Source organism: Leucopleurus acutus, assembly GCF_964270905.1.
Source record: "Leucopleurus acutus genome assembly, chromosome: 19".
NCBI classification, from domain to species: domain Eukaryota; kingdom Metazoa; phylum Chordata; class Mammalia; order Artiodactyla; family Delphinidae; genus Leucopleurus; species Leucopleurus acutus.
This window is the reverse complement of record NC_139161.1, coordinates 11,362,426-11,375,478: the sequence shown is the minus strand read 5'-3', so window position 1 is coordinate 11,375,478 and position 13,053 is coordinate 11,362,426. Positions and strand designations below refer to the sequence as shown.

At 59.7% G+C, this 13,053-nt stretch overlaps 1 protein-coding gene across 1 annotated transcript in view; it reads right to left on the bottom strand.

Moving 5' to 3' along the window:
* BAIAP2 (BAR/IMD domain containing adaptor protein 2) overlaps positions 1-7,692 on the bottom strand; it is a 70,249-nt gene extending 62,557 nt beyond the window's left edge. The window contains exon 1 of the mRNA XM_082861745.1: positions 7,576-7,692. Within this exon, the coding sequence (XP_082717871.1) occupies positions 7,576-7,629 (54 nt within the window). The 5' untranslated portion in view covers positions 7,630-7,692. The remainder of the gene's footprint in view (positions 1-7,575) is intronic.
* Positions 7,693-13,053: the final 5,361 nt, after the last annotated feature.

Below are 13,053 nucleotides of genomic sequence, written 5' to 3'. Positions count from 1 at the left end.
AGCCCTCAGCGCTCCCAAATGGAAAAACAGAGAAGCAGGATTGAAGCCATAGGGCCCAGCTCAAGCAGGCTCTGGCTCAGCCGGGCACCCGGGACGGGCTGCGATGTGCTGCTTCATGGCTCTGAGCATCCCCCACCCGCTGGGACACCCAGGGCCCCTCGTGAAGCAGGTTTAGAGATAAATGAGGCACACACACCACTCCCAGCATGGTGCCTGGACCGAGCAACCCACTGAAGGTTCTTCACGATGATTCAGGATTACCAGCCAACTGCAAAGCCCAGGCGGCCACGGCACCTCCCACAGCGCAGAGCCAGAATGAGAGCCCCTTCACCCAACTTCATGGTCCCCTGCCCAGGGGGGCCTGTGCAAGAAGCCTGAAATCAGGTCTCCTGCCGGGGCTTGACTGTAGCCCCTGGCTGCCTCCCTGCCTGTGGCCAGCAAGGCCCTGGATCCCCAAGGGCAGGACTGGCCACAGCCTGAGAACCACTAGTCCCTGGATTGCAAAGGATGTGCCTTCCGTGGGAGGGGCAGGAGGGAATAAATAGAGGTGTGGACGACAACTGCTTCTGCCAAGGTGCTGGCTAGGGCAGAGCGGCTTGACTTGCCCCACAGTGGGTTCAGAGGGGCAGTGGGTGTGGAGGGACCCCCCAGTCCCCTCCACCTGGGGCACATCAGCACCAATGCAGGCTCTACCACACCCCCTTCTTTTAATAGCCCCGCTGGAAGCAGCCAGGCCACTCTGGCTCAGCAGGTCAGCTCTGCCCATGCTTGGCTCCCAGAGATGCAAACGCCCTGCTGGATGGAATTCTAGCTCCCAGAGGTGGGGGGCACAGCCTCTCCTCCACAAAGCTCCCACCCCCATTCCAACGTCAGGATGTCGATTTCTTTCACAGCACAGACACCTGTGAAATCCCAGCACGTTTCACAACCTGTTACACGTGTGTCGTCACCCGGCACAGGGCTGCTTGGTGACTGTTCCTGGCACCGCTGGGCAGGGGCAAGCGGGGACATTACATCTACAGACCACTTAGCGAGTAAGAAGGAACAGAGATCCTGGCTGTCGTGGGGAAAGCTTCTTTGGTCAAGAAACAAAATGCCAGCAAACGAAAGTGGCAGAACAAGGGTTTGAGGGCTTGGAAGAAAAGCCCACAGCTGTGCTCAGGAAAGCCCCCATTTCTCCAACACCTGGACGGCCAGAGGTGAGGCCCAGGCGACACCCTGACCCTGATGACTGTGAGCTGAAACAAAGCTCCGAAGAGTCAGACTCTTGAATCCGAAGAGGTTTTAGGAAAACCCTACCAATTAATTTCATGTCTTTATTATTATTTTTTAATTTATTAGTTTATTTTATTTTTGGTTGCATTGGGTCTTCGTTGCTGGGCGTGGGCTTTCTCTTTTTCTTTTTCTCTTCATTGCAGTGCCTTCTCTTGTTGAGGAGCATGGGCTCTAGGTGTGCAGGCTTCAGCAGTTGTGGCTCACAGGCTCTAGAGCACGAGCTCAGTAGTTGTGGCGCATGGGCTTAGCTGCTCCGCGGCATGTGGGACCTTCCTGGACCAGGGCTTGAACCCGTGTTCCCTGCATTGGCAGGCGGATTCTTAACCACTGTGCCACCAGGGAAGCCCTATGTCATGTGCCTTTGACATATGACTTTTAAAAAACCTGTCCAAATAATTCTAAAAGAACTGTTTTCATAACTAGAAAATAAATATCCCAAGTAAGAAAAAAAGCACGCTGTTCCCACTGTTGGCCCTGATTCCTCCTTGCGGTGTACAACCTCTCCCAGCCCCTTGCGGCACAGGGTACTTGTGACCCAAGGGCGCGGGTCCCTCTCTCACGCACATGCCCCGAGGGTCTGCAGGAGGCCCTCGGGATGCTCAACTCACAGCCCAGGGCGTCAGGACTGGCTCCACCAGGCCCCAGACAGGCACTGGAGCTGCAAGGGGAGCCTGCAGGGACCTGGGGCCATCCTGGTCATTGTGCTCGCTGCAGGAGCAGAGCACCAGACAAGACCTCCAAGGCAGAGGATGGCTCCTGCGGTGAAAGTTGGGAGGAGGGGCCAAAGGCAGCTGGAGGGGCCAACCTGCCACCCCACTGCCCCTTGACAGACAGAAGGGGGTCCTGCTGACACCCACCGCATGCTCACTCGCAGGTGCAGATCCCCTGCCTGCTCCTGAGGTTTCCAAGGTCACCTCTTAGAGACAGGACTCCCATCAGGCCCTGCCTTCACACCAACTGACCCCTTGGGCCCCCAGGACATGGCAGGACCAGGTGCTTCTGGCTAACACCCTGGCTTGCTTTCAGGCCCTGAGGAAAAGGAACTCTGCGTGGGGACAGGAGCCTGGCACCACCTTCAGAACTTGCGGGGGTCCTGGGCCACTGCTTGTGGAGCAAACAGCTAAGAGAGCAGACTCACGACAGAGATGGTCACAGTGAGCAAAGCGAGAGCCCCAGAATCAGAAACGAGGTCCATCCATTCCCAAGCACTGACACACATGTGCTGGCCACCCTTCCAGGCCAGGGTCCCCACAGTCAGGGGCCATGTGGGTCCTGAGTCACCACACCTTGTTGCTCGGGAGCACGTCAGGTAGGGACAAAAGGATCTTCTCCAATAAGAGAAGCCTGGGTGCCAACCTCCTCCCAGGCCCGCTGGCTGGAGCCCTTGGGAACCCACCTGGTGGGGGAAATGGGTGCATACCCTCGTGCGCCCTGCACCCTCTGGTTGGGGCCCCTTGAGTCATCTCACAGCTGTGCAGCACAATCAGGGCCCAAATGAATCAGAGCTGGGGGGTGGGGGAAGTACAGGGCAGGCACAGTCCACACCCGCCTGTAATTGCCACGGCCGCAGGCAGCAGACAGTAGCAGAGTGCTGACAGCCCCACCGGGCACGCCGGTGCAGCGTGTTCAGCGGGCACAGGCCTGCACCGTAATGAGGACAACCTCTCCACTCTGAGGCCTCATGGGAAACTGCCCGGGCACAGTGGCCAGGAAGGCCTCATGGGGTGGGCCCTGGCCCGGTGCACTTGAGGGTTGAGGAAAGAGGACGGGAGCCAGCCAGCCAGTGCCCCAGGGAGCCCCCCACCAGATCACTGCTCAGGTGTGCCTGCCCTTGGAGGGCAGCCCAGGCAGCGCCCGTCCCAGGGGCCATGCAAGCCTGAGTGGGGACCGCCGAGTGACAAGGCCAGCCCTGCCCGCCACACATTCAGTCCTGTGCAGGGCTCCCCTGAGCAGGACCCAGACCTGCAAACTGCGGGGGGGAGTGCCAGGAGGGCCTCGGACTCCCTGCCAGCCTGCCTTCCTGCCCGGAGGGGACGGGGCCCTCTGTTCAATGGCCTGTCCTCCCCTGAAAAGCCCCAAAACCTGGGCAGCCCAGCCAGCACCACCTGTGCCGAAGAGGGAGGGGAGGGAGGGAGGGAGGTGGACGGACCCGCTGGCTCTCAGGCCTAAAGGAGCTCTGGCCTAAAACAAGGTGGCAACAAGCACGCAGCTTCCACAGCACCTCCCATGGCCCTCCCCACTGATGCCCTGAGAGCCCTGGACCAGTACCCAGAGCCTCAAGTGCACATGGTCTGTCCCATGAACCGAGCAGCCTCCCCAACAAAAGACACGTTCTCCAGGAGAGACCAATAGGGATGGCAGCGCAGGCAAAACACTCCTGGCCCAGTGAGGAACTCTGCAGAGCCACCACACCCCAGGCACCAAGCCACCTCATGACCATCAGCAAACTTCGGCAAGGTCCAGCAGCAACCTCAGGGACGTGACCTGGGCACAAGCAGCTGCTGAAGCCAGTTGCCCAGAGATCAGTGCGGCAAAGAAACTGCCCTGGCTACTCCAGAAGGGATGGAAGGCGCAGTACTGCTGCTGCGCTGGTGGTGGAAAGAGGGGGTACCACATAGCGCGCTCCGTGGAAGGGCAGCTCTGAGTCCACTCAGGGACATCAGGCCCCTCTTTTTATGAGAAGATTCTACCCCAATGCGGCACCTGAGTCACCTTTAAAGCAAAACAAAGCACCACATGCACGCACATGCATGCACTCATGCACACACGTGCTCACTTGGACAGACTTGTGAATATACCAGCAGGCACCTGCATGCATGTGCTCGAGCTCACACACGTCTGCACATACACACATGTGCACACATGTTCCTGGTCACACAAGCACACACTCACATACACACACACAGCCCTCAGGTCTGCTCCCCAGCAGGCGTTTCTGTTGCCAAGGAAGCGCCTGTCAGAGCAGCCACTTCACCATCCCCAACGGGGAGCCGGCGGAGCTCTGTCCACTCTAGGTGCCAGGCTTCTGATGGCGGCCAACAGTTTGCTGTGACTGCTGAGCAGTGGAAGGGGGTCTAGGGTCAGCAGTAGAAGACCTGGGCCCTCGTGCTTCCCTCTGCTCCCACCTGGAGGAGGGTGGCGGGCAAGGCCTGGCCAGCAGTGGGCTCTCACCTACCAGGTGGGGTCTCTCCTGCCAGTGCTGACGCCCACCACCTTGCACCAATGGTGGCAAACCTGACCGACTCCGGCTGCAGGAACCTGCTGGCCACAGCAGCCTTCGCAGGGTGGGTACGCAAGGCCAGGCCAGCTTCCCCACACAGCTGCAGAGTGAGGACCACTGGACGGCCTCTGGTGACCAAGGCCCAAGGCCCACGACACCCTGAAGAGCCATGCCTGAAGCTTTCCCAGAGACATCCTTCTCCTCAGGCTGTCCCCCACCTTCCCACATCCTCAGGACAGGACGGAGACCCGTGGTGCTGTTCCTACAAAAGGTGCCAGAGCCGCCCCCCTCCCAGGTCATCAGGGTGCCTGGAGCCAGGGCTTCTCTTGAGATACAGGACCGAGAGAAATACACGAACCTGACAGTCACTCTCCTGAAGCTGGGGCCTAGGGTCAGCTGTTAAAGAAGGCCCTCTCTCTCCAGCACAAGGGGATGCTTGGCGGCCTCTCCCAAGAGAGCTGCAATTTGGGCTTAATCCTGAGCAGCAGACTCCCCACCCCCACCCCGCAACTCTGTTCCTCACCCCAGGCAATTACCCAGGGCTGCCTGAGAGCCAAGTCCTGGGCTCCAGGCTCTGCTGCCTGCACCCCCATCCTCTGAGGGGCCCAGCCCAGGGAGCCCCCAGAGGGCTTCAGTCCCTGTCCCTGCACCCGCGGTCTGAGGGTGAGCTCTCAGCAGATGTCTGGAAACCATTCCATTTCTCACCCCTTCATCTTCCATGAAATTCCCCGAGGACACAGCTCCCACGGGAACCGGGCCACAGGGAGAGAGATTAAATCCAGCGCTAGGGCTTCTTCCAGGGAAGAGAATCAAAACTGTACATTTTAGTCTCGCATTTTTAATCAGCAAGGCCAAGGACAAGCGTCCCCACCGTTCCCTTCTCTGACAAGACAAACACCACTTAGAACTGCAGCTGATAAGACACAGGGGCCAAAACAAACAGCTGAGCTGCAGCTTGGGGTGACACTAAGCAGGGCCACATCTCAGCCACTCTCCCACAAGTTGCCAACCCAGGCACAGAGGCAGCAGCGTCCCTGGACAGAGCAGAGGACCAGCCGGACCGGCCTGGGTCCACACACAGTGGCTTTGGCTGTATCCTGACTGCGCCTCAGGTGGCCTGGTCTCTGCCCAGCCAGTGTGCTGAAGCTGCCCAACCTGTCCTGGCTCTGCTGCAGAACCCGAGCTCCCAGTGACAAACCACAAACAGTAAGAGCACCGGACCAAAAACCCACCAGTCAGGTCGCAGAGTGGCAGGGGAGCACCGCCCACAAACCGACCTGCCCACGGGCTCTGCAGCCGTCACCAGCCAGGAGTGTGTGAGGTGCCCAGCCTGTGGACACCCACTTTCCGATGTGTCCAACGTGAAAGTCCTTGGTCTCAGCCACACCTTCCCGTGGGAGCTCAGTCATCAGCTGACCCGCCGAGCACAGACCGCAAACTAGCCTGTTGAACGTGTGCCCCAACCCCCCAAAGCTGGGATCCTAACCGTTTTCTGCCACCATCCTGCCGACAGATTTCACTTCAGACCTACAGACAAATCATAGCTCCATCCAGAAGCTGCTCAGCTGGAACAACACGCCTGACTGCTCGGTTTTAAGTGTTTTATTAAGGCTGATCATGGGATTCTCCAGAGCAAAGCCACGCCACACACTCCCTCCTAGTTCTCGCCATTAAAGTTCCTGTTTGGTGGTTTCAGTGCAGAAGCAGGGAAAACAGGGGAAAAAAACCTCCAAGCCAGGCATTTCTCTTCTACCCCCTGCAATAATGAGCAAGTCGAAATAGAACTAATGACTAATAATTTAATAAACCTCCCTCCCCTGAGAGCATTTACAGAGCAACACGACCAAAAACCTATGCCACCGACTCTACGTGAGACAAATATAAAACCCCCAGGAGCTGTTCCTTTTGCGTGCTGCTTCTTCGCCAGTCTCCTGTTTACCAGCACCTCTAACATGGCTTCAGAACTGACTTAGTCTACCCTGACCCAGCTTCAGGATGCTTCCAGGTGACCTAGCTACAACTTTAAAAACCTTTATTAGCAGCCATGATCGACTCCAGCCGCGCCGGACTCCAGCTGAAAGCTAACGGCCCCCCAGAGGCCTCTCCCCGCCCTCCCCCGCCGCGCGCAAAGAGGGCTTGGCAGGCCGCTGGCTAAAGAGGCACAGCGTAGTTGTTTAACACAATTAGAAACTGTTGCTCTGCCAGCGCGCTGCAAACCCACTCCGCCGCCATGAACCAGCCGCCGCCGCCGCGTAAATACCAACTCCGAACCCCCCACCCCTCCCCGCCCCCGACCACCGCTTAACCCCGAGGCACAGTTTTGAAACAGAGCACGGTTTTGTAAGAGGACTGCGTGGACCGCCCAAGGAACGAATCTCCCGTGAGGAAATGCTGCCGGGAACAGCCCTGAGCCACCGGAGCCTGGGTCTGTGCTGGTGGGGGCGGGGGTCCAAACCGAACAAATGGATGCTAAGAAACTGAAACTCGGGTGCCTGCCCACGTGCACACAGGCGCAAAACATGCCGGGGCGGGGGCGACGAGGGTCCGGCGGGCACACCCGCGTTCCGCACCGGGGGCTGCGAGCCGACTCCTCACACATCAGAAGCAGAGGCGGGCGCGCCAGCCTCCTACACAATTAGTCTTCTCCCTCCGCGGTTACATAAGATGACGGATTATCTGTCCACCCATCGAAGCTGCCCCTGCGCGACCTCCCACCCGGCCACGTCCACAGACGCCCGGGAAGGAGTTGTGGAAAGGAAAAGCCTGTTGAGAAAAAAGTGCCCGAGGCTTGCGTAACCGCGCCCGGCGGGACCACCACAGAGCGCAGAGCGACGAGGAGCCACGGCCCCGGACCCCGGCAGACCCCGGCCACCGCAGCCCGCGCCCGTGCCCCCACCTCACTCGGGTCCGAGGGCTCCAGCCCCCGGGAGCGCGGGGGCAGCAGGGGGCTGGGTGGACGAGGGCGCCCGCGCCAACTTATGCCGGGCCGGTGCTGGGTCCCCGCGGCCGCGCCGGGACGACCCCCGAGAGCCCAGGGACCGCCCGGGCGGGCGCGAGCGCGCGGGTGGCGCAGAGCTCACCTTGTAGACATTTTCCGTGAGCCTATGCATCTCCTCCGACCGAGAGAGCGACATGGTGCTGGTCCGGTTACACCACTGACCGGAGCGGGGGCGCAAGCAGCTGCGACTGCGGACGCGGCAACGACTACCAACGCGAAGCGCGCAGAGCCAAACCAAAAGCGCGGCGTCCAGCCGGCGTCCGCCTTTATAGCCGATCAGGCCCCGCCCCCCGAGGCCCCGCCCTCCTCGTGCTCGCCCCCGCCGCACCCGGATCTCCGCCCCCGGCCTGGCGCCCCCGCCCAGTCGCTGCTGCTAGGCAACCGACAGGCCCCGACCCCGCAACGCCTTTCCCATTGGCGGGTTCCGGAGCCCGGGGAAGGGGGCGGGTAAGGGGCGGGGCTTGTGGGCCGGCTTCAGGCAGCGATTGGCCCTTGGCGCCGTCGATCGCGGGGGAGGAGGCGGAGGCGCGGCTCAGGCTGGGGCCCTGGGAACAGCCTTGGGGGCCCGGGCGACAGCCGGGCTGGGGGCGGGGAGGCGGGGGCGGGGTGGCGCAGGAAGAAGGGAGCAGAAGCGGGGGGGGCACGCCGGCCGCGAACGCGCGTGGGGGAGGCACTCAGCAAAGTGGCGAGTCGGGGTGGCCGTGTCCTGGGCGCCGCTCCCCCGAACGCGGTCGGGGTCGGGTGCCCTCGCTGGGTAGGGGAGGGTCCCTGGGCGCTCGGATGCCTGCCGCACGGGCTTGGTGCAGGATGGTGAGAGGCCGCCGCTGTGCCCTGGGGGTCCGGCCGCGACCCGGAATTTTAGTAGGTAAGTTTACTGGGTGGCTGCGATCCCCGGGCCAGCCCTTCTGGGGAGGGAGGACCCTGAAGGAAGTCTCGGAGGAGGGAGGACCCTGGGGAGAACGCTGGAGAAGGGTGGACCCTGTGAGGGGTGCATCTTGAGGGGGGCCTGAGGCTGGGATTCTGGAGAGGGGAGGGCCCTGGGTTGCAGAAGAGGACTCTGGGGAGTGGGGATTTGGGGGGCAGATTCTGAAGGGGGTGTGGGGAGACGATCCTGTGGGAAGGATTGAGGGCGAACGCTTAGGAAAACAGAGGACCCTCGTAGTGGCAGAAGATCCTCTTTGGGGGCAGTTTCCTTGGGGAGGGAGGACTCAAGGGGAGGGGGGCAGGGAGGACTCTGGTGGGGTGGGAAAACCTGGGGGAGGGGGAACCTTCCTAGGTGGATCAAGGGGTCAGAGATGCCTGGTTTTTGAAAGCGATTCCTGGGAGGTTCTGCTGCATAAGCTGACCAAGTTGGCACAGAGGGTTCCGTACAATTCCCTTGGAGAAGTATTTACGTAAATTAGACTAACGTAGAGGAATTAATTGCTTTACATCGTAAAACACCAGATCTAAGTGTTTCCCTTTAATTAAACCTGACAGTCTCTGCCAGCATCCCATCCCTGGACAGTCATCCCTTCAAGTGCAGGTGCCCCAGGAGACAGACTCCCTCCCCACCCCCGCACCCCACCCCAGACAGGTGGGGGAGTCCAGAAGACAGCAGGGACATAAGACAGGTTTCTTCCACAGGGTCATTGACTTGAATGGACTACACTCTGCTTCACGTGGATTCGAAGAAAATGGAAGGGATATTCAGGAAGCATTTGCCTTCTGTCCTAACCTCCAGCCTTCGTTCACAGAGATTCTTCTTGGTTTAATTTCCTTTCTGCTACCAGCCCCCGTTTTATTGCTTGCAGTGTTTTAAGGTAGATTCCGGTGTAAGTAATTTCTGGGATTCTTTTGGTTGCAAGTAACAGAAAGCCAGCTCAAACTGGCTCTGACAATGAGGGCGTTGTTGGCTCAGGTGACAGAAGTCAGGCCCGTCTTCCTCCCCCAGCTCCCTTTCCTCCAGGCCAGCTAGATGCAGCGCACGCTTACATCCTTCCAGCCCTAGGACTGACATCCATTGACCTGCATGGAGTCACGGGCCAACATGGAGCTGGGTGGGTGCAGGGCAAGAGCTGTTGCTCGTCTTTAGGGAGTGGAGTGACCAGGACCAGGGGAATGGTGGGTGGAGGCTGGCCGGAGAAAACAGGGTCTCATCACTCTGGGAGGGGAATTAGCTTGGGGAGAATTCTCCCGGGCTGTCTGCTCCCATCAGCCACAAGACAGTAGAGAAAGGAGAGGGGCCTCACCAGAAAATCTTCCATGGCTCTGAGCCCCGCCCCACCCTCTAGAAGGCCCTGCTCCTGACTGCCCTCCTCCTGCCCAACGGGACGCTCACATTTGGTAGCAGCTGAGGCAGGAGACCCACTCAGCCTGGCCTGCCTGATTTGGGCTAATTGCTTTGCAGCCTCACCTCTGGCCTGCACCCTCCAGCTGACAGCTGGGCAGGAGGTGAACAGTTAGGAGGGAAGCCATCAGTAAGAAGTGTGCTCACAGAGCACCTGGGGCGAGTGAAAATAAGCGCATTGAGCCCAATAGCACTGAGAAACGCGGGGCTGATGGCAGGTGCAGAGCAGGACTGGCGAGGGGGTCGCACCTGGGCCTGGAGAACCGCAGCAAGAAAGTCCGCCCCCTACCGGGCGGCTTCCCCCAGCCACCAGCCTGCCGAGGTGCCCAGCGCTGGGTGCTCACCCCTTCAGCTGCAAGGAGGTCAGAGCCTCGGGCCAGGAGACCACCAGTGTCCTCTCAGGCCTTTCTTAGGTGGGAGGCCTTACAGATGGCAGCAGTGTCTGGGCAGGGCTGAGTACCACAGGTGAGGACCTAGAGCCTGAGCAGTGCCCAGGGCCAGGGGTGGGCTGGGTGCCAAGGCAGCCCCAGTGCCACTCCTGGGAGTCAGGAGGGCCTGCTTGTCTTGGTACCTTTACCAACCCCACCTCCTTCCCTTCCCCTGGACTCTGAGAGTTCGTCGGGGTGCTGTGGGATCTAGTGACTTGCCTGGAGGTTGGTGGTCAGTGCCGCGGGGGTTGTTTAGACTTGGGGTCAGGCCCATCCCTCTCCTAGACCCGTAAGAAGCCATTGTCATGATGGAGAGCCTTTGCTTTTCCCGCCTGCTCTGCAGGGACTAGCAAGAGGGCCAGGACCAGCCAGAACACTCAGCCCCCAGCACCCCAAGCCCACTGCTCTCACCCAGACCAGGGTGTTGTTCTTCCTGCACTACTTGGGGTCGGGGAGCGGCTTTCTATAAATGAGCAGCTCATCAGGAATCACTGAGAAAGCAGATGGGCTGGAATCTGCCCGCTGCCGGTTTCCCGTCACTTCTTACTGCCGGTCCTCACCTCCACAGGCCGAGCGACGAGGGAGGTGTGTAGCCATGGCGACCCACAGCATCCCACTTCTGAACCTGAGGTCCCCCTGCCCCATGCACCGGTGATGGGGCCTCGCGCACACAGGGTGTGGAGCAGGGGTCGGAGACAAGAATCTGACCACGTGGTGCTGCGGACACTGACCCCGGGTCAGCTGACCCCAGCATGGGTGGCCCCGGAGAAAAAGGCTAGAAGCAGGGAGAATCAAAGTGCATCTCTTCATCAACTTATTTTTAGTTGCGTTATGTAAGTGGTTTCATTTCAACGTCACGTAGGGAGGGGGGGTCTCAGATTTAATTACAGGATGACAGCCTCTGCTTTTCAAGCAAGCTGTTCTCCTGGCAAGGCAGGCACAAGGATTTGTGAATTTCTGCTAAACAGAAGGAGCCCTTTCTGAGGTGACCGCAGAACTTTGAAGGGTTTTCACCACCATCTCTCTCTCTGACCAGCCCAACCTGGTTTCTGCTGAGCTTGGCCTAAGGGGGTGGCGATGTGTCTCAGATCACAGGGAAATTTCGTGCCTGTCAAGGGAGCTGTTTCTCCACCGCCCCCCTCCTCCTGGCAGCCTCCCCGTCTCTCTAAGAGAAGAATCCACCCAATCAGAACTCCTCTTCCTTTTCTCCTTCCTGGATTAGAGCACTTGTAATCAGTAACCAGAAAGTTCCAGAGCAGGAGAGAGCGGAGGCATGGGCACTGTCTCATCTTCCCCATCCTCTCTGGCCACCGCTGCCTCTTCCTTCCACGCCAGGTGCTCTGGGCGACCGGCCCGGGCAGGGTCACTGGGCAGAACTGTCCGACTTGTGTCCAGAGTACTGTCTTTTTGGTCCTCGGCCCACATTCTTCACACTGTCGGCGTTGTCAGCAAGAAGGCATGGGGGTGCCTGGAGCCAGAAGCTCCGGGGTGGGGGGAGGCCTGTGTCCTGCTGTCAGGAAGGTAACCTCAGCGGCTTCTAGCACACTGTGGCTTTGTCCAGCATGAGGCAGGGCCATGTTGCCTGCCACAGGGCGAAGCCTGGCGTCTACCTGGGGCTGCTGCTGACGGCATGGCCACCGACTTGGGGAGCCAGTACCCGGGGCCAGTTGCTGGGACAGCAGCAGTGTGACGGCCATGGGGGCCTGGGTAGATTCCAGGCAGGCAAGGTACCTGAGCAGGGTGTTGGGAGAGCCGAGGTGTAGGTGGCAGAAAAAGCACCGAGAACTGTGCCCGGCACATGGCGAGCCCTCGGTGTGTCTTAGAGATTGTCATCGTCAGTGGTTAGACAGGACCTTCCAGAGAGCACCCGAGTGCCCGTGGGAAAGCACGTGAGAAGCTGCCCTTTACAGCGGCTGCTCCAGGAGACCCCCAGCTTCGGTGTGGGCTGCGCGGCGACTTCCAGAGAGCACAGGTGCCAGGAAGACGTTGACAAGCACACCTCAGCCAGGTCAGCCAGGCCACATGTGCAGGGTGAGCCACGGGGACCGTACGTGGCCTTGACGTGCTGAGAAAGGCACTTCGCTGTACTCTTCCTCCCCAAACCTATCACCCCAGGCTTATCATGAGAGGAACATCACCAATCCCAGCAGAGGGACAGTCTGCAGATCCCTGCCCAGCACATCATCTGAGCCAGGGAAGCCTGAGACCGTCCTGGCCAAGAGGAGCCCGAGAAGACATGATGACTAAATGTCACCTGGGGTCCGGGACGGGTCCTGAAGCAGTAGAAAGACACGAGGTAAAAACTAAGAAAACCTGAATAAAGTCCAGACTCTAGTTAACAACAGTGATTCCATGTTGGTCCTTTAATTGTAGCAAACACATCACAGCAATGTGAGATGTTGACAATAGGGGAGACTGTGGGGTGTGGGCTATCTTTGCAGTAATTTTGTAAATGTAAACAGTCCTAAAATGTAAAGTTTACTAAAGGGGGGGGCACCCATGACCTTGGCACAAGCCTTCGTTTGGGCTGGGGGTCTGAAGGAGGGCACCTGCACCTCACCCCAGAGTCTGGTGCCTATAGGTTCAGTAAGCAGAGCAGTGGCCCTGTCCCCACAGGGTGCCCCAGGCCCGCTCTGCCACGTGTCTTCTGTGCAGGCGGCCGGCATGGGGGGCGTGGGCCCAGCTGATGGCCGACCTCCTGCCACCCAGATGCGGCTCTTAGCTCCCTCCTCCCCAGGCTTTTACTTAGATGTGCTCTTCCCTCAAAACCTGCTCCCCCTTGAGCTGAACGTGGTTCAGAGGC